This window comes from Malurus melanocephalus, unplaced genomic scaffold (genome assembly GCF_030028575.1).
Source record: "Malurus melanocephalus ecotype Western Australia unplaced genomic scaffold, MMel_1.1 scaffold_424, whole genome shotgun sequence".
Taxonomy (NCBI): Eukaryota; Metazoa; Chordata; class Aves; order Passeriformes; family Maluridae; genus Malurus; species Malurus melanocephalus.
In genome coordinates, this window is record NW_026623656.1 from 521,149 (window position 1) to 539,155 (window position 18,007).

Here is an 18,007-nt window from a genome sequence, read left to right on the forward strand (position 1 = left end):
GCCGGGAAGGGCGAAGGGGAAGCTCCGGCAGTGCCGCTACCTCAGCAGCCGCATGCCGGCCGTGGCCCCCAGGTACGTGGGCGTCTCCCGCTGCTGCTCGGCCGGGACRATCTCCATGGCCTTGTCCAGGCAAGGCTTCAGGCTGGCGCCAGCTCCCGCAGGGTCGTCCGCATAGCTGGAGATGCCAGGTCCTGCCAGAGGGAACCGGGGATGGAGAGAGCCCAATGCCACCCTGCAGGGACAGCACCTGCCCAGGGGACACGTCCACCTAGAATTGCCCAGGGAGCTCCACAGACAAACCCAGATGTCCCATCAGAACCCCAAACCCCACTGTGGTTGGTGCTGTGCRGACACCAAATGCAAAGTGCTGCCCCAGGGATCAGCAGGAGCCACCCAAGCGGTGACACCGGATTGTGCAGGGATTTGTGAGGAGCTTTTGGAATGCCCTGCAGGCACACAAACCTGCGTATTATGGAAATGGGTGTGTCCAGGTTCTGTGGGGCGAAGAGCCAAGGGAGCTGAGGCAGAGGAAAGGAGCAAAGTGCACATCCAGGATCTCAAGCTGTGAGGTGATGCTCATGCAGACAGGACTGGTTGAAAGGACCTGAGCTATCTGGGGCCAAATTCCTCACCCACCTCTGCACCCACAGTGACTGCAGGGCTTGCTCAGGTGCAGACCTTCCCCTARCCCTTTCTGTGGTTCCTCACAGGGCCATCTCCTTTAGCTCATTGCAGGCAAACTTGGGACAGCGATCCAGGAGGCTGGGACAGAGRGAGGACAGATCCTGGCACACTCACCAGACACAGAACAGGCCTCCACCTGGGACACAATGCCGGTACCGTTCTCCTTGTCCGCGGGCCACCGGTAGATGTAGAGGGAYGTGTGTGTGGAGCCAGCATCAAACACCAGACCGTACTGGGGGAGGCAGAGGGGACAGGGGGTCACAGCCTGCTTGGGGTGCACCAAGTGCCACGGGGKGTTCTGAGAGCTCCTGCTCCTGCTTCCCATGTGTGACCGTGAGCAGCAGAGGTCTGCACGTCCACCCTCCCTTCAGCAGCCCTGCTCCACCTCTTACAGCCCCGGTTTCGCCACTCCAGCGAGTTACGGCTCAGGAAGGACACGCGGGTCAGCGGGGTGAGTCGCAGAGCAGGAAGGCATCCAGCCATGTCCCAAAGGGCTCTGGCTGCTCACAGGCCTCTGGCAAATCTCACAAAATCTGACATTTTTTACTAGACCGGCAGCAGAAAGAAGCAGGGGAGAGAAGTGCAAACCCAACAGGTGACTTGGACGTCTGAAAACAGGGAAGAGAGTGCMTGGGAGACAGATGGAGCAGCTGTGGGGAGCAGGCTGCGCTTCTCTCTCCCACCCTTAGCAAACAGCCAGGACTGTGGTTTGGGGGAGGTTGGTCTGCCCAGTGCCACCTTGATGAGGTTAAGCCCTGAGAAGTTGGGCTGGTTATGGGGAAACTTGCAAGCTGAGAGGAAGGCAGGGCTGATGGAAGAATGAGAGGTGGAAAGGGGCTGGTGGCATTCCCAGGGTCCCCCAGCTCTCACTGGACACCTACTTTGATCCTGGTAGGAAGGACAGCATCCTTTGCCGGGGTCAGGACCAGGACGAAAACGGCCGCCGCCAGCACACCCAGCACGGCCGCCGAGCCCCAGCCCACCGCCCTGAGCAGGCGCGGCGACATCGATGCTCTTTGGGGAGGTCTGTAGGAGGGGATGGGTTTGGGAGGGGTCACTGGCGACGGATGGTCTCTGGGAGGTTTGCGGGGAGGCGTGGTCTTTAGGAGGAGGGTCTGCAGAGAGGGACTGTGGGGAGGGRTGGCTTTTGGGAGGAGGGTGTGTGAGGAGGGAGGGTCTTTAGGAGGAGGATTTGGGGGGAGGGATGGTCAGTGGGAGGCGGGTCTGTGGGGCGGGATAGTCTTTGGGAGGATTTGTGGGAGGGGGGATCTTTAGGCGGGTCTGTGGGACGGGATAGTTTTGGGAGGGTCTGCGAGGAGGGAGGGGCTTTGCCAGGGTAGCCCCAACCCGCCCGTCGCTGCCCCGAGCCTGCAGCCCCTCCCGGGGTCCCCTTCTCCCGGCAGTTCGGGGTACATTCACGGCTTTAGTGACCCCGTGGGACACGAGGCGGGCGGGAGTGGAGACCGTAAACTTGTGTAGCCCCGAGCCGCCGGGAAGAGGCAGGGGCGAAGCTCCAGCCTGCCACGGTCCGGCCTTCCCGTACCTGTGCCCGGAGCCCTCTCCGTCCCTCGGTGGGGAGGCAATCGGGACACAGCCCGTTCCCCTCCGGTCCCGGGCCCGGCCCGCCCCGGCCGAGCGGAGCGAAGCGAAAGCGAAGCGGAGGCGCTCTCGGACGTCCGGGTCCGGCCCCGGCCGGGGCGGGCTCTGGGCAATGCCGCGGGCGGAGGGAGCGGGGAGCTCGGGGCTGCYGGCACCGGACACCCGCCCCCGGCCTGCCCCTGCCTCTGCCCGTGCCTTTGCTGTACAGTGCCTGCTCCCTGCCTTCCCCCTGCCTGCACCACACTCCCACACCTCTGCCCGCACCTCTGTCCGTGCACTGCCGGTATGTCTGCCGCATCTCTGCCYGCACCCAGCCAGCTCCCTGCCTGCMCTGTCCCAAGACCAGGGGACAGGTCCTGGCCATGGGGACAGACAGGACCCMGGCAATGGGAAAGGCTCCCGAGTCGTGGGGACAGTTCAGTCCCTGACTGTGGGGATGGCTGTGGGGTGAGGTCTTCACCTGTCAGGTCCTTCCTGTTTCTGTGCCGAGCCCCGCTGCCAGCCTGGCTCTGCCGGTAGCGGGGCACTGGTGACAGCAGAGCCAGGTGACAGCAGGGTGACAGGGCAGGCTCGGCCCCTCGCAGGTCTGGCAGGGATGCCTGGGGACTGCCGGAGCTCAGCCGGGCCAGGCGCTGCCGCGGGCAGGGGCTCCCTGCGATCTGCCCCCTCTCTGATCCCCGCGGGCAGCGCAGCTCCCCCGCTCCCGGGCTGAGCGCGCCGGGCTGTGCCGCTCCTCCAGCGGCGAAGTGGTTAACCCGGACGGTCCTTCACCCCGGCTCTCCAGCCACGGCCCCGGTGCCTCCCGGACAAGCGCTCCCCTTGGCAGGTTGCTGGTCCGGGGCCAAGGGGAGGGACGCGCCGGCGGGGCAGCCTTTGTCCCAGGAGCGGACTGCAGCTCCAGGTACGCGCTGACTCCGGGGCCGGAGCGGCGGCCTGAGCCGCGGGGGTGAGCCGGGGCAGGCGCCGGGGAGAGCTGGGGTCGGGGGCTGCTGCCCCTCCATGGAGCTGGGCTGGGAGCGGGCCCTGGGCAGCAGCGGCGGCGGTGCTGGGGGTAGCACGCTCCGTGTCTGCTGGGGCAGGGAGAGAGGGCTGGGGCGGCCACTGGCCACTGGATGGGACAGGACCGGGCACGGAGGGCACTGCCAAGCGCTGGTGGGAGGTGGGGTGCAGGAAACTGCTCTGCCTCGCAAGGATGCTCCTGGCATCCACAGTCACCCTCTCAGAACCTTCAGAACCCCTTTGACTTTAAATTCCCAGATGTGCCCAGTGGGAAGTCAGCTCCCCATTTTCCTGAGCAGCAGGCAGTTTAGATCCAGCTGTGGCTCTGTGCCTTTTGCCCCAATTCTGGASGCCCTGCTCCCTGTGCACAGCGATGCTGCAAGTGAGGGATGTCCCACAGGGTGTTTGACAAGCCCTTCATCATGCCCAGTCCTACAAAAACGAGTGCAGCCCTGGTCCAGGTGCTGGGCACAGCTGAGAACTTCCCACACCTGGAAATGTGCAGGGACAGAGCAGCATCGTGCCTCCTCTGCAGCTCTGGAGGCACCAGCACCACCTTCCTGTCCTGCTCCTCCCTGAACTGCATGGATGGCAGCACATGTTGGAGCTCACCAGCTCCCGGATGCCACAGAAAGGCTGGGCAKATGGACCAGCTTCTCACATTGTTTTCAGCCAGCTGGGCTCCCTTCCTGTGCCCTGCTCTCCTCACTGGGAGAGCTGGCTCTGTGCTGCCTTTGAATGTTGCCTCCTGTCCAGTCAAAGTGGGAATTAGTCCCTACCAGAGCAGGAGGAGCCCATTTCCCACCTTYTCCCAGATGCAGGATGTGAAATTTATCACCAGTTCATGTCCTTCCATTSCACAGTCCCTGGGACAGAATTTTCCAGGATGTAGACTGGGCTGGGAACTTCTGCCTTTGCTTTGTTTGTTATCTGGAGCACACAAATCACATCCCAATGACACAGTTACATCTGGGCACACTCCAGCAGGGCTGGTGGRACTGGAGATGTGACAGCTAGGGACATAGTTTAGTGGTTATCATGGTGGTGTTGGGTTAATGATTGGMCTCTGAGATCACTTTGAATCGATGACCACTTTGTTGTCTCAAAGAGATCCTTAATGATTCCCTGTTTCTGTGACAGGGATTCATCAGCTGCATCCCTGTGATCTCTTCTGGCCATRGCCCCTGTGGAGGGAGGGCTCCTGGCTGTTGTATAAAGTCTGAGAAGGGGTTTCAGTAGCCCCATGTCTCATGGCATGGGCCAGAACAGTGRCTGCTCTTCATTGCTGTGCATCTCATGCCACGCAAGAGATTGGTCACCCTTGTTCATTACTGGAGATGCTGATTCCAMAATAGGAACCAGCATCTCCTTTGGCCTTACCAAAAGTCTTTCCACTGACCTGGGAGAAGGGCAGGGGAATTTCTCAGGGGTTTTACTCAAAGGGGAATTGCGTAGCCAAGCAACAGCTCCAGGTTCCCCCCAAAGCACTGGTGGGGTTAAACCACATCCCTGGGCTGTACCCAGGCTCTCAGGACATCCACAGTTTTCATGGAGTGTGAAGTGAGATCACCCCAGCTCCCAGCAGGCATGCCTGTGTGGCTCATAGCATGGGGAAGGGCAGTTCAGGATGAGGAGGGAGAGTTGTGCATTTCAAAAAGCACATATGGGCYAGCTGTGGGGTGCTGAGCATGTGGCCATCTCCTCTGCCCTGTGCTAGGGTTGTCACAGACCACCAGACWCCTTGGCTTTGCTGCCATTTCTTATGGGGGGCTGGTTCTGCTGGGMCCTGGGCCCTGCTGGACAGGTGGGAAGTGCTCCAGACCTCAAGGGCRATGGCTATGGGCATTCCAGCCTGGCTGTGGGCTGTTTGCCCAGATTGGCAGGAGCTCTGCCCTCCTGCATGCCCTTGGGGCTGCAGAAGAGGCGTGGGGATCACAGCAGACATGGACACAGTCCCTGTGTGTGTCTTACCTGCTGTGGCACCAGCACGAGCTGGGCCAAGGAGCAGACACAGCTGGTGATGCTGTTTCCCTGCCCCCCCAAGGAGCAGAGAGGACCCTCTCAGGGACAGTCTGGACCCGCTGGGCAGCAGATGTGACCTGGTCCCAGGCGCTGTGGGATGGGTTTTGCGGTGGCAGCACGGGGTGCTGGAGGGATGTGGCTCTGTGCCCCAGAGGGGATGGTCACACTGGGAACCTGCGAGGTCACCATCCTGCTCCCAGCATGGGACTCCAGTGAGCCGTGGCCGGTTTCCCCCAGTTGTGCTGCTGGTAAGGAGGATGCTGACTTGCCAGCCAGACAGCAGTTGGAGCAGGGCTGAGAGCTGTGGTCCAGGCACAGAGGGGCTGCCGGTGAGAAGGCAGGGCTGAAAAATCCATGCTGGAAATCCTCCAAGGATGGAGTGCTCAGAATGGCAGTGTCCCAACCCCAAAACTGTCAACAGCCTTACTGGAACAGGTCCATGAGCAGCCATAGACTGGGGAAAGGCTTCATTTCTGGGGAAGGGGACAATCCCATATCCATCCATGAAGTGTGAGCTGGGGGCTGGGGCTGTCCTTGCAGATTGGAGGAGGAATGGACTCCAAAGCCAAGGCCATTGCAGGTCTCCTGGCAGCCACCTGTGTCTGCAGCATCGTTGCCCTCATTCTGAGTGTCGTGAACGTGAAGGATGTGCTTCTCCCCCCCAGCACCAAGGTAGGGTCCTTGGGAGGAGCATAGCTCTCCCTTGGCTGCTGGCTGCCTGTGGGATACTGGATTTTGCCCAGGTTTCAGGCAGGCTGTGCTGTTCGTCACCAACGCAGGGACAAAGCTCTGCACAGCCTGGGGTGGGTCTGGCTGAGTTTGGTCACTGTGCCTGGCCCCACAGCACATGCATCCCAAAGTTCTGCCAGCTCCAGGGGCTTGGGATGGATCCTTGTCCCCAGCACAGCTGGTAACTGCAATGCCACCAGACTCTGTCCTGGTGACAGTCTTGTTTGGCTCCCCTGCCACCAGGGGCTCCTCTGGCTCTCCTGGAGCATCTCTGGCTCTGTAGTGGATGATGCTGCTCTGCACCCCCTGACACCCTGTCCCCTGTGCCTCCCCCAGTACGGTCTGGTGTTCGACGCTGGCTCCACACACACGTCCCTCTACATCTACCGGTGGCCCGCGGACAAGGAGAACGGTACCGGCATTGTGTCCCAGGTGGAGGCCTGTTCTGTGTCTGGTGAGTGTGCCAGGATCTGTCCTCCCTCTCCGTGCCCAGCTCACCTGGGGGACTCTGGGGCTGGCCAGCCTTGGTGTTCCCCTGCATGGCTGTTCCCCACACCAAAGCTGATTCATGCCAGGTGTGGTAAATGCTAATTTTTTTGTTGAGCATTTTTAAATACCCACAGCAGCATTTATTCCTATTGCAAAAGTGCTGTCAGGCTTTGGCCTAAGGCCAAGTCTCTCTGGAGGAAAGGACCAGGCTAGAGAGCAGATGTAGGATCAGATCAATGGTATAGAGAGTTGGGCCAGGGCTGGCAAAGGCCACCAGGTCCCCAGCAGAGGCACCTGGGCAGGGACGAGAGGGCTCAGAACTCAGCTTGCCCTCGTGTCCCACTCGGCAGCAGYGGTGTGGTGGTTACTGGTTAATGGCAAAGGTCTGGCTGAGGGCAAAGTGTAATGGAAGGGCTGCCTGGGCTAACGGCACACATTGAGTGCAAAGCTCTCGGGAAGATAAAGAGTGATATTTCCACCCCAGATTCTGTCCCTACCCACTGCAGGGCCATGCTGGGYTCTCAGATCCAGTGCCAGCCTCTAAAAACAGGGACTCAGGCAGGCTGTGCAGAGGGCACCACTGGGCACCTGTCAGCCCATGTGTCCTTGCAGCAGGATGCAGGAGAGCCTGCCCTTTCCTCAGGGAACCGGGGCACAGCTGTGTTTGTCCCTGAGTGCTGCTGGACTGGCTGGCCATGCCCGCCCGCTCTGCCYGCACAGGAGCTGGGGCACACTGCTGCCCCCGGGCAGGACAGCTCTGGAGCTGCCAGGGACACCCCTGGCAAGGCTGCGACTACRCACTCTACGCAAAAAAAAAAACCCTGTGGGATTTCTGGGTGGACGTGTCCCCTGGGCAGGTGCTGTCCSTGCAGGGTGGCACTGGGCTCTCTCCATCCCCGGTTCCCTCTGGCAGGACCTGGCATCTCCAGCTATGCGGACGACCCTGCGGGGGCTGGCGCCAGCCTGAAGCCYTGCCTGGACAAGGCCATGGAGATCGTCCCGGCCGAGCAGCARCGGGAGACGCCCACGTACCTGGGGGCCACGGCCGGCATGCGGCTGCTGAGGTAGCGGCACTGCCGGAGCTTCCCCTTCGCCCTTCCCGGCGCTCGGGCACCGCAGCCGGGCCGGGGCCGCCATCGGGCACTGGGGCACGGGGCTGGGCCCGGGGGTGCCATGGGCAGAGCATCCCCTGGGGCTGGGGGTGCCATGGGCAGAGCATCCCCTGGGCAGTGCTCCGGGTGCCTGGCAGAGCCGCCGGCCGTGCCCAGGGGACACCCCGAGCCCTCTGCAGCCGCAGAGAGGGATGAGCCCCTTTGGCAGACGGGCATGAGCTGTGCCAGGGCTCCAGCAGAGCCCGCAGGCAGCGTTTGCACGGAGATTCCATTGCCCCGGGGGAGGGATTTGGGGTTTGCAGGAGCCATGTGCAGGCAGGGCAGCGATGGGGAGGTGTCCCTGAGCAGCTCCTTGGCAAGGCACAGCAGCCTCTCGCTGCCAGCCCGGCTTCAGAGCTGCCAGGCATGGCCTGCAGCCCCTGAGGGCCTTGTCCCTTTGTTGGCAGGAAGGAGAACAGCACCAAGGCTGAGCGGGTCTTTGCCGAGGTGTCCAAGGCCATCGGGGAGTACCCCGTGGATTTCCGYGGCGCTCGGATCCTGACGGGCAGCGAGGAGGGCTCCTTTGGCTGGATCACTGTCAACTACCTGCTGGGGACACTCGTCAAGGTGCAGCTCRGGGACAGGGAGGGCAGGGGAGCAGGGACAAATCCCTSTTGGAGCTGYAGCCACRTTTCCTCAYTSCCAGARGAGACAAGAATGGAGGTTTGGGGCAWTGCTCACCAGCCAAATGTCCCCTRTGCTCATGGGCTGCAGATTGAACCTCATGAATGTGATGGACAGGATCTTTGTGTCCAGCTCAGCCTGGCCCTGTGCTCTCCTGGTCTGRCACATGGGTGGATTTTGGGGWCATAGGGAYATGGCAGCAGTATCAGCCGCTCTCTGGGTGACAGAGTTCCTTTTTCCCTKCTCAGTCTCTGATCCCAGCAGAGGTGCAGCAGCCAAGAGGCCGCAGCTCAGTGCTCCATGGAAGTCAGGGTGGGTTGGAGAGGATGTGGGCAGGCAGGGGTAAAACTGGGAGCCAGGAGCACGTGGAAGGTCCCTGTGGGGCTTCTGAGGCCAAAAGTCCTTAAGGGAAGGGAGTGTGGCTGTGAGTCCCTGCAGCTCAGCCTAAGSCTCGGTGTGTGTGGGGCCAGTTCTCCTTTGCAGGAATTTGGGAACAKCCCCAGGACACCGAGATTCTGGGGGCTCTGGACCTGGGCGGTGCCTCGACACAAATCACCTTCCAGCCCGGGGTGGCCGTGGAGGACAGGAACACGTCCGTGTTCTTCCGGCTCTACGGCACCAACTACTCCCTGTACAGCCACAGCTACCTGTGCTACGGGCAGAGCCAGGCCTTGAAGATGCTGCTGGCAGCTCTGCACCAGGTACCTCGGGGCTGCTCAGCCACCTCCCACTGCCATGGAACATCTCCTGCAGCAGTTTTGGGCACGGCTGTGGGCAAAGAGTTGGGAACTGGCAGAGCTTTGGATTTTATCTATGGAACCAAAACAATCCCTGCTTTGGGTGGAATGCAGGGCTGGTTCCAGGCCAGGGCTCTCTTCTCCCCACATCTTGGCCTGGGCTGGCATTTTGTGTCATTTCCCAAGCCCAGCAGTGTCCGTAGGTTTTTCGCTGTCACCATTGTGCCGCTCTCGCTCAAATCCTGCCCAGAGAGAGATTTCTCAGCACAGTCTTGGCACAACTGTCCAGGGACACAGGCAGAGCCCAGCGCTGTGGGAGCCARGGATGCTCGGGGAGCTCTCGGGTGGGACACATCCGATCCTCCTGGGGCGTGGGTGCTGCTGTTTGGGATGGGCTGTGGGAAAGGTCCCGGTGRCATCCCCACCCCATTAATGGCTGTGTCTCTCTCCAGGCCAGCCGGAGTGCCCAGTTCTCCCACCCCTGCTACCCCCGTGGSTACCAGGAGAACGTCACTGTGGCAGAGCTCTATGACAGCCCCTGTGTGCGTGCGCCCAGCTCGGCCAGCCCTGAGCGYGTCCTGACGGTGACGGGGACAGGGGAGCCAGCCGCGTGTGGCACGGCCGTCCGGACACTCTTCAACTTCAGCTGCGGGGCGCAGTGGCCGTGCGGCTTCAACGGGGTCTATCAGCCCCCCGTCAGGGGACAGTTCTTCGTAAGCAGCCACATCCCCACAGCTGGGGGAGGGGGATCACAGAGAGTGGGGGTCTCTACTGCCACTGCCCTGGGGAGAGAGGGGACCTCAGACCTGGTTCCATCTGCAAACCTCTCCTCCTATGCTGGCAGTCAACTCCTGCCTCCTGCCATGTCCCAGYCTTCCCTGAGGGAAGTGGGCAGAGCCAGCTCAGAGTGCAGAGCAGCCCCAGTGCTGTCACCCATCTCTGAGACTTTCCCATAGACCATCAATGGGATGCCAGATGCAGAACCCTGGGAATTATATGACACTCTGTCCCCAGGCACGAGGGGCTCCTTGGTCTTTTTTCAGGTGAGGAAGGAGTTGTGGTTTTCACCATGTCCCCTTGTCTCCCAGGCCTTTGCTGGGTTCTACTACACCTTCCACTTCCTGAACCTGACCCRCCAGCAGTCTCTGAGCGATGTCAACTCCACCGTCCTGTCCTTCTGCAGGAGGAACTGGACAGAGGTGAGAGCCCTGTGAAGGGCAGCCAGGAACCTTGTKCTTGTTCTGTCCCWAATGTCTGYCCTTGGAGCACAAGCTCTGCTGTTYCCTGGGCCRGRGAGGGTTTCTGAGCATCTCTCTCATTCACTGSTGCCCTGCTGCCCCGCAGCTGGTGCAAAGCTTCCCACAGGACAGGAAGTACCTGCACACATACTGCTCCGTGGCCATTTACATCCTGACGCTGCTGCTTGATGGCTACAAGTTCAATGAGCACACCTGGAGCAACATCCACTTCAGCAGGCAGGTAAACACCTTTGGGTAGTGGGACAGGGCAGCCATGTCCCTGCCCTGGCAGTGTTCAGCAGCAGCACCCCGGGAGTCCTTTGTGCTAGAAACTGTCCCTGTTTCATGGGTGCTCTCCAGGGATCCCAGCAGAGCTTCACTCCTCCTTACTCACCCCCAAACCTCTGACCCAGCCCATGTTCCACCTTCTCTGCTGTGAATCTAACTGATTTTAAGSGGGTCAGGGAAAAGCAGAGTGGGATTTGGCCACTTTGGTCTCTGATGTTGCTATCAGAGAGGTGATGGTGGCCCCATGACCACTTTGAACCAGAGTATGGCCTGGCCAGAGTATTYCCAGGATGAGAAGAGACAGCCTYRGGTTGCACCAGGGGAAGCTTAGTTGGGTACTAGRAAATTTTTTTCATGGAAAGGATCAGGCAGTGGTGGAGTCCCCCTCCCTGTGTGAATTGGCAGCTGAGGACATGGCTTAGTAGTGAACTTAGTAGTAGTGCTGCTGGGTTCATGTAGCACTCGATGATCTCAAAGGTCTTTTCTGACCTTACCAATTCTGCAGCCAAATTAGAAGGATGATGGGCATGAAGGAAAGCCCAGATGTGAAATCATGTGCAGGTCACAGAGGCACACCCGGATCAGAGCAGTTCATGCTCAGCTGTCCCTTAGCCCTCAGAAGAGGGGACAGGAAAGCTCTTTGTGCAACTGCTGCTGGCAAGGTCAGGCTCAYCACAGCCCCGGTGCCCATGTGCAATGGCAGCTGGGACAGCTCATGGGAGAGGTGCCCCTCAGCCCCTTGCACCAAAGCCACTGGTACCTCRGAGAGGCACTTGTGCCTGATGCCCTGTGCTGTCTCCCCTCAGGCAGCAAACACAGACATCGGCTGGACGCTGGGCTTCATGCTGAACTTCACCAACATGATCCCTGCTGAGGCTCTGCAGCACGTCAAGGGCCACCAGCCCGGCCTGTGGGCAGGGGCAGTCTCCTTCCTTGTGCTGGCTATCGTGGCAGGCCTGGTGGCCGTTTCCCTGCACTGTTTCTGGAAAATAAAGTAGCTCCCTCCTGACCAGAGGCATGCTGCCCACCAAACCAGGCAGGGAAGTGGTGCAGAAGAAGTGGAAAGTGGAGAAGAGTGAGGGCATTAGACCCATCTCCATTKCTCAGGAGATCTGACTGGGTCATCTCTGTGAATGTTGAAGATGACAAAGGTGTCTTGATCTCTCTGCAAGAGGAAGACTCCTTTAATCTGACTGCCAAAAGCTGACTGTGACTTGCTGGCTGGATGAAGCCAGAAAAAAAACAAACTAGAAATAAAATCAGTTTTGTTTTTCAAATACGAATGTCACTGCTCAGCCTAGCAGTTTCCTAGGCATTCCCAGTCCTGTTGGGCTATGCTCCCAACAGCCCTGCAAGGCAACTGGAAATGGAGAACCATGGTGGGCACYCAACTCTGAGCAGAGGGATGACATCATCTGTATCCTGTCCTGTGCAAGATGTGCAGTATTTTTATATTATGTGACAGAATCTTTTCCCAAAGACACTGTCAGCTGTCTTTAAAAATACTTACTGGCATATCTCAGCAGAAAAACACAAGTGGAAGTTGATTTAAGAGTTGCCAACTCTGGCTCAGGGTTTATTTTATATTCAAATTACACTGCCCAGCTTTGTCAAGAYACCAAATGCAGAAGAGGTTCCAGCTCCAGGCACTTGAGTATTTTATTTAAATCAGTAGAGCCCAGCCCAGCTCAGCTGCAGGCACCAGACAGGGCTCAGTCCTTGCAGTACCAGYCCAGCACATCACTTCTCAGCCAGCCCTATCCCCAGGGACTCCAGGGCTCTCCCACAGCCCTGCTCTGAGCAGTGGGGATTCTACAAATGCCTCTTCTTTTTGCTTCAAGATCCCACCTTGGACTTAGGGCTTAAGCAAAGTACTCAAGACATCTGGCCAAAGAATAGTCTGATCCGCAGGGCATTTGCTGTGGAAGCCTGGTGGTCCTAACTTAATGGTGTTATCCCATTAATCCCACTGCAAACTGGTTCCACGAGCCTTTTGAAAGCGCATCTCTGGCTGRTGGAGATAAAGTTCTGTGATCCAAGAGCCTGGGGAACAGGCCCTTCTCCCAGGCAGCCTCCCTCAGCTTCGGCAGTGAGGCTCAGCCTTCCCAGGCTAAACGTGTGCAACAAGGGAGAGGGGATGAAGACTTCCACCTCCGCCCACCCAGGGGAACATCTTCCTACCCAGCAGTCTGAGCTGCCCCATGGACAATTCCCAAACACCAGATCCYTCTCCCTACTCTCTGCTCTGTACAGACACGTCCTTGGCAGTGTAAGCATGAGGTAAAAATGCTGTAAAAAGGCTGTAGGAAATGCCTTCACGGCTGGAGCTAACCCCATGGAGCTGCAAGTGGGAGATAGCCCCTGTCCARGTATGGCAGAGCTCCTGGCTGTGCTGGCTGGGGCCCCAATGAGCTGGGACCAGTGTCTCCCACCCCTGGGGGWGCAGGCAGGCAGGAAAAGGCTCCTGTTTGCTATAGGAAGGCAGCATCACAGCTGCTCTGGGTGGCAAAGCAYTTGGGGAAGATGCCAGTCTTGCCATTGCAGCATCCTTCCAGCCAGTCCTCATTCACTGGAAAACATAAAAGAACAGGAGTGAGCCCTGGTCCATTAGGAGTGAGGCTAGTGAGGGTTTTCATGGCTGGAACTTAACTCTGGGCAGCACYCAGTGCAAGCCTGTACTTCCTGAGAGTATGAACCTGAGACAGCACAGGAGAGGCTGTGTTTTCCCCAGTCCCTTCCTGCAGCAGACTCCAAAAGCTTGGCCTTGCAGCAGGGCTGGACAGCTACCTTCAGAGAGGACATCCAGCACATCTCCCTTGCTGAACTCCAGGTCTCCCGGACCCTGTGCCAGGTAGGAGTGCTGAGCCAGCATCCGGTAGAGAACAGGTCTGCYCAAGTGGGAGTCTGAGTCCTGCAGAGGAAAGCCAGCAGGGAGATTGAAAGGCAAAGCAGAGCCCAGAGCCCAGCCCAGCAGAGAGTCCCCAGCCCACGCACCTGGCAGCAGAGTGTCAGCCTGCCATCCACCAGCTGCTGCCACATCTGCCCAAGGTCCTCCTCTCCCGACACTGTCCCCATCTTTGTGCCATCCGGGAGCCTGTAGCTGCAAGAGTTCATTAATCTGAGCAAATMATCTCCTTTAATGCCAAACATGGAGGCAAGCCCAGCCTTCTGCCTCCCTCAKTCTTCACAGTCCCCTTTTCAGGCCAGCTTGTCCCCTTGCACAATGTCATGGGGCCACCGCACATGCTCAGCAGCAGAAATGGGACCGCGGGGAGTGACACTGTCACCTCCTCACACACTAATTTGAAGGAAAGATCTTAAACTTCCCTGACACCACTGTGTGTCCCCATGGGTGTCATAGTGAGGGAAACCTCACCCCAGGATCTGCCTCTCACACTGCTCTGCATTGATCCTTGTTACTGCAAARGCTGAGTGGGAGAAAATCCAATATGCAGCAGATGCATCTGCACAGTTTTTCCTTCCGTTTCCCCTTTTTCTTGACCATGGTATGGTTTCCTAGGAAATATCCTTTAGGTTTCCTAGGCCCATAGATTCACAGTCATAGARYGGTTTAGRTTGGAAGGAATCTTAAWGGAAATTTAGTTYTACCCCCTGCCATGGGCAGGGAATCTTTCACTGTACCAAGCTGCTCTAAGCCCCATCCAATCAGGCCKTGAACAGTTCCAGGGATGAGGAGTCCACAATTTCTGTTAACAACCTGTGCCTGGGCCTCACCACTCTATATTAAAGAATTCCTTCCCAATATCCCARCCCTCTGTCAGTTCGAAGCCATTCCCSCTTGTCCTGTCACTYYGTGTATTTGTCCTAAGTCCCTCTCCAGSTCYCCTTGAGGCCTTYATGTACTGGGAGGGGAWTTACAGGAGGAACAGCATGCACTCCACCATGGGGATCACGCTGTTGTCACCCCAAAGCCACGGTAACCTTTGCCCTCCAAGCACTGCATGCTCACATCTTTGCTGGAGCGGGGCCCTCAGCCCCAGGTAAATGTTCCCAGGGGAGCAGAGGCAGCTGGCTGCCCATGTGCTGAAGTGCCGCCCCCCATGCCCGTACCTGAGCGTGCCCTGCTGTGCCTGCTGAGCGAAGCGGTCCCGCAGCAGCGCCCGCAGCAGCGGCAGCGCCGGGGCCTCGCCYGCCCGCAGCACCAGCGAGCACTCGCAGCACACCCGCAGCACYGCCGGCCGCTCCTCCCCGTGCCATGGCAGCATCTGCAGGGAATGTGGTCAGTCAGAGCCCGAATCAGAGAATCCTGAGTTGGAAGGACCCACCAGRATCATCCAGTCCAACTCCAGCCCTGCCCAGACMCCCCAACARCCCCACCCTGTCCATCCCTGGCAGCGCTGTCCAAACGCTCCTGGAGCTCTGGCAGCCTCGGGGCCRGGACCATTCCCTGGRGAGCCTGGGCAGTGCCAGCACCCTCYGGGGAAGAACSCAGACTGACCATGAAGTTCATGGACTCAGAAGAACCACAACTGACTAACAAGCCCAGCTGACAGTATCTGCTCTCACACCGAGAGGTGGCACAGACACATCCCCTCATCTCTGTGCTGCCATGTCATGGTAAAACATTGTAAAAATGCAGACCTGAATTTCAAAGAGAGAACTCTGGATTCAAAGCCTGGGATCAAATATTCCTCCCATGATCCAGAAACCCTGTTTGTTTTTGGTTCTGATTTTACAGGTACCTCCTAAACCCAAAATTATATGAGCAGGGCCCCAATTCCTCCAGCCAGCTGGCAAGGAGCAGCCACATTCCTCTGTTGTGTTGCCTTCTGGCTGAACAACAGCTGACAAAATTACCCCAAAAGCCCTATAAAAAGGGGTGGCAGAGCTGACCTGAAGCTGGGGGACAGAGATTATGTCCCCAGGGGCCACAGGGGTGAGTCCAGGGCTACCACACATGGGTTGGCAATGACATGGAGGTTCCTCACAGGACATTATCCCACAAGGCAAATATGAATGAACTATGCCATCCAGACCGATAGGGACTGAAAATGGCACACAGGAAGAGGGGGGAAGGGACAGCAGGATGTTCAAAGACACCTGCCTCTTGCAAAGTGGGCTATAAAACATGTGCATGAGAACTCTGATGTGTTTGGTGCTCCCAGTGCCTTAGAGTGTGGCAACAGGTCAGCCTTCGGCTGTCTCACGAAGTGGGATCATCACAAAGTGGGAGGAAAGAACACATGGAACCCTCCCTTAAGAATGGAAAAGTGATCAGAGGAAWTTTTTTTTCTGTGATTTGGGAGCAGCTCAAGAATTTTGGAGGATCTGGGCAAGAACCTTGCATTTTTCACAGCCCTGGTCTCCTGAGGCTGTGCCAGCTTCAGCCGATGGAACACCTCACCTTGGAGTCCATCTGGGCATTGGCATCATTGACAGAGGCGATTTCTCCCCCAGGAGGATCTGCAGAACAGAGCAGGGGCAGGGGAACAGCCCTGCAGTCAGCAGAGGCTGCAGTGGGACCACCACCACCCCACAGSCCCTAAAGAGTGGGGTTTGGGCACAGCTTCACCCACTGAGGTCCCTGCTCAGGGACTACCTGGCTTCTGCTTCACGTGGAGACGGCTGGGAGGCACCTGGGCAGGAGGMAGGGGAATCCCAGTGCTGATCTTCTGCAACAGAGCAACATCAGAAAGAAGAGAGCGGAAAACACAGGAGCCTGGCTAAGGCTGGTGTGTGACAGGCTGCAGCCAGCTACAGATGTGTGGATGTAACCCCAGGGAGAGCAGATCATCAATGGTTGGATGAGGTGGAGCAGGCAGAGGTTCGTGGGATACTGCCTAGGCCCCCTGCTCCCTGCTGGGGTGGTGCTGGAACAGGAGGTTGCTCACACTGCTGAGGGCTCTCCCCRCTTGAGCTGGTTCACAGTGACACATCCATGGAGCAAACGCCCAAGTGTGTGCCAGGGAGTCATTTTGAGGGGAAAAAAATAGCAATTAAAAAAACCATAGCAACATCAGAACAACCATGTGCTTGAAAAATCCCTCGCAGGAAACAGGGCAGAGCTGCACCTTTCCATGCTGGGTTCAGATGGAAAATGACAGGGATGATGTGTGGCTATGGAGATTGCAGATGAAGTTTTCCTGAGTCAAAGGTGAGTGGCACATGGCCCCAGGGCAGAAAGCAGGGCCTATTCAAGGCACTCCTGTCCCACTGSAGGAGATTCACCTGCTCTCCCTGTGCTGCTGAAGCAGAAGCTGGGAGCTCTCCCCACCCACTCCCTGCTGCACCTGGTGGCTGTTGCCATCAGGGGAGCAGGCTGGATGAGCCTGTGCCTCAGGCCCTCWAATTCCTCAGGGAGTTCCAGTGGTTCAGTAAGTTCCAGGAGGCAGGAGAACCAGGGCAGCTGCTTCCTTTGTCCTTTCCATCAGCCCGTGGCAAGAAAGGGATAACAACACCTAGACCAGGCTGAGATACAAACCACTGTGATACAGGCTTGGCTTGTGTCCAAGCCCACAAGTTTTGCTGTAAAGAGATCCAATGTATGTATATTTGTAAAAGGACATTTTTCCTACTCCTGACTCTTCTGTTGTTCAAGAGCACTTGGCCTTCAGTCCACAGTCTCAGTGTTGCATACTCTATGCTTCTCCCACAGAGTTGTCCTGTCCTATGAAAATCTTACAGATAAGTCACCCAAATGTCTTAGTCCCTCCCTCTCCTGGTTGCAAGGTTGCCAGCTCACCCATTTGTCCATCCTTGAGGCAGGCTCCAGTAGAGAGCTCGGGATGTSCAGCTTCTGCAGAGGGACACAGAGCAGAGCAAGCTGAGAGAGGAGCCCAGTGACCCCAGCCCAGCCCCCGGCACTGCTGGTCACCCACGGCCACACCGCTGTGCCCAGGGGGCCTGGGSTCACTCCCAGCCACCCTAGTGCCCTGTGCTCAGAAACTGATGGACAAAACCCAACAGTCCTTGTGCATCTTCTCCTGCTGGGAGCAGAGCTGCTGATGGAGTGGCTGCAGTGGAACAGGCCAAACATGCATCAAATCTGCTCGCAAAACAGCTGCTCAGGCAGACAGCAGCATGGATGTCCATGGATACCAGTCCAGCAGCATTTCTGTGTCTTCTGACAATCACTGCTGTTCATGTCAATTGTAATTTTTTGCTTACAAAACTTTTTTTTTCTGTCCAGAGTAAATTTTTATTTTTTCTACATTGACTTTCATCTGGCACTTCAGTGAGCAGTCAACCAGCACATCCAGACACTTGTGTAACTGTTCCCTGTTAACTCCAGATGCTTCAGGCTCTGCTGAATGCTTTGATTGTCATAGCATGGCCAGCTTAAGAAATCAAATATTTCCATCTCTATTCCTTTATCACTTAGGAATATGCTAATTGCTTATGTCACAGCAGAGGAAGGAAGGAGGGAAGGAGGGAAGGAAGGAAGGAGGGAAGGAAGGAAGGAGGGAAGGAGGGAAGGAGGGAAGGA

General features: G+C 57.9%; 3 protein-coding genes across 9 annotated transcripts in view; 1 reads left to right on the plus strand and 2 right to left on the minus strand.

Moving 5' to 3' along the window:
• LOC130581604 (ectonucleoside triphosphate diphosphohydrolase 8-like) overlaps nt 1–3,036 on the minus strand; it is a 7,798-nt gene extending 4,762 nt beyond the window's left edge. The window contains exons 1-4 of one of the 2 annotated variants that reach the window (XM_057379823.1): nt 2,744–3,036; nt 1,566–1,710; nt 799–916; nt 41–191 (exon numbers count right to left, since the gene is read on the minus strand). In XM_057379823.1, coding sequence (XP_057235806.1) covers nt 41–191; nt 799–916; nt 1,566–1,691 — 395 coding nt within the window. In that variant the 5' untranslated portion in view covers nt 1,692–1,710; nt 2,744–3,036. Of the gene's footprint in view, nt 1–40; nt 192–798; nt 917–1,565; nt 1,711–2,227; nt 2,288–2,743 lie in introns of those variants that run through there. The other variant, XM_057379824.1, reaches the window with a different exon arrangement.
• Nucleotides 2,519–11,839, plus strand: LOC130581601 (ectonucleoside triphosphate diphosphohydrolase 8-like). 3 transcript variants are annotated; one of them, XM_057379816.1, is made up of 10 exons: nt 2,519–2,566; nt 5,845–5,976; nt 6,370–6,487; nt 7,436–7,586; nt 8,081–8,240; nt 8,768–8,998; nt 9,487–9,747; nt 10,123–10,233; nt 10,379–10,513; nt 11,367–11,839. In XM_057379816.1, the coding sequence occupies exons 2-10, from the start codon at nt 5,857–5,859 to the stop codon at nt 11,556–11,558; spliced, it is 1,479 nt and encodes a 492-aa protein (XP_057235799.1). In that variant the 5' UTR covers nt 2,519–2,566; nt 5,845–5,856; the 3' UTR covers nt 11,559–11,839. The 3 variants fall into 3 exon arrangements, with proteins under 3 accessions (XP_057235799.1, XP_057235801.1, XP_057235800.1); XM_057379818.1 differs by lacking the exon at nt 2,519–2,566 and adding an exon at nt 3,108–3,184; XM_057379817.1 differs by lacking the exon at nt 2,519–2,566 and adding an exon at nt 3,146–3,229.
• Nucleotides 11,840–12,120: 281 nt separating this feature from the next.
• The window catches only part of NOXA1 (NADPH oxidase activator 1), a 16,621-nt gene continuing 10,734 nt past the window's right edge, over nt 12,121–18,007 (minus strand). The window contains exons 9-15 of one of the 4 annotated variants that reach the window (XM_057379820.1): nt 17,264–17,317; nt 16,121–16,190; nt 15,926–15,984; nt 14,632–14,786; nt 13,555–13,660; nt 13,348–13,471; nt 12,121–13,129 (exon numbers count right to left, since the gene is read on the minus strand). In XM_057379820.1, the coding sequence (XP_057235803.1) occupies nt 13,032–13,129; nt 13,348–13,471; nt 13,555–13,660; nt 14,632–14,786; nt 15,926–15,984; nt 16,121–16,190; nt 17,264–17,317 (666 nt within the window). In that variant the 3' untranslated portion in view covers nt 12,121–13,031. Of the gene's footprint in view, nt 13,130–13,347; nt 13,472–13,554; nt 13,661–14,631; nt 14,787–15,925; nt 15,985–16,120; nt 16,194–17,263; nt 17,318–18,007 lie in introns of all 4 variants that reach the window. The other 3 variants (XM_057379819.1, XM_057379821.1, XM_057379822.1) reach the window with 3 other exon arrangements.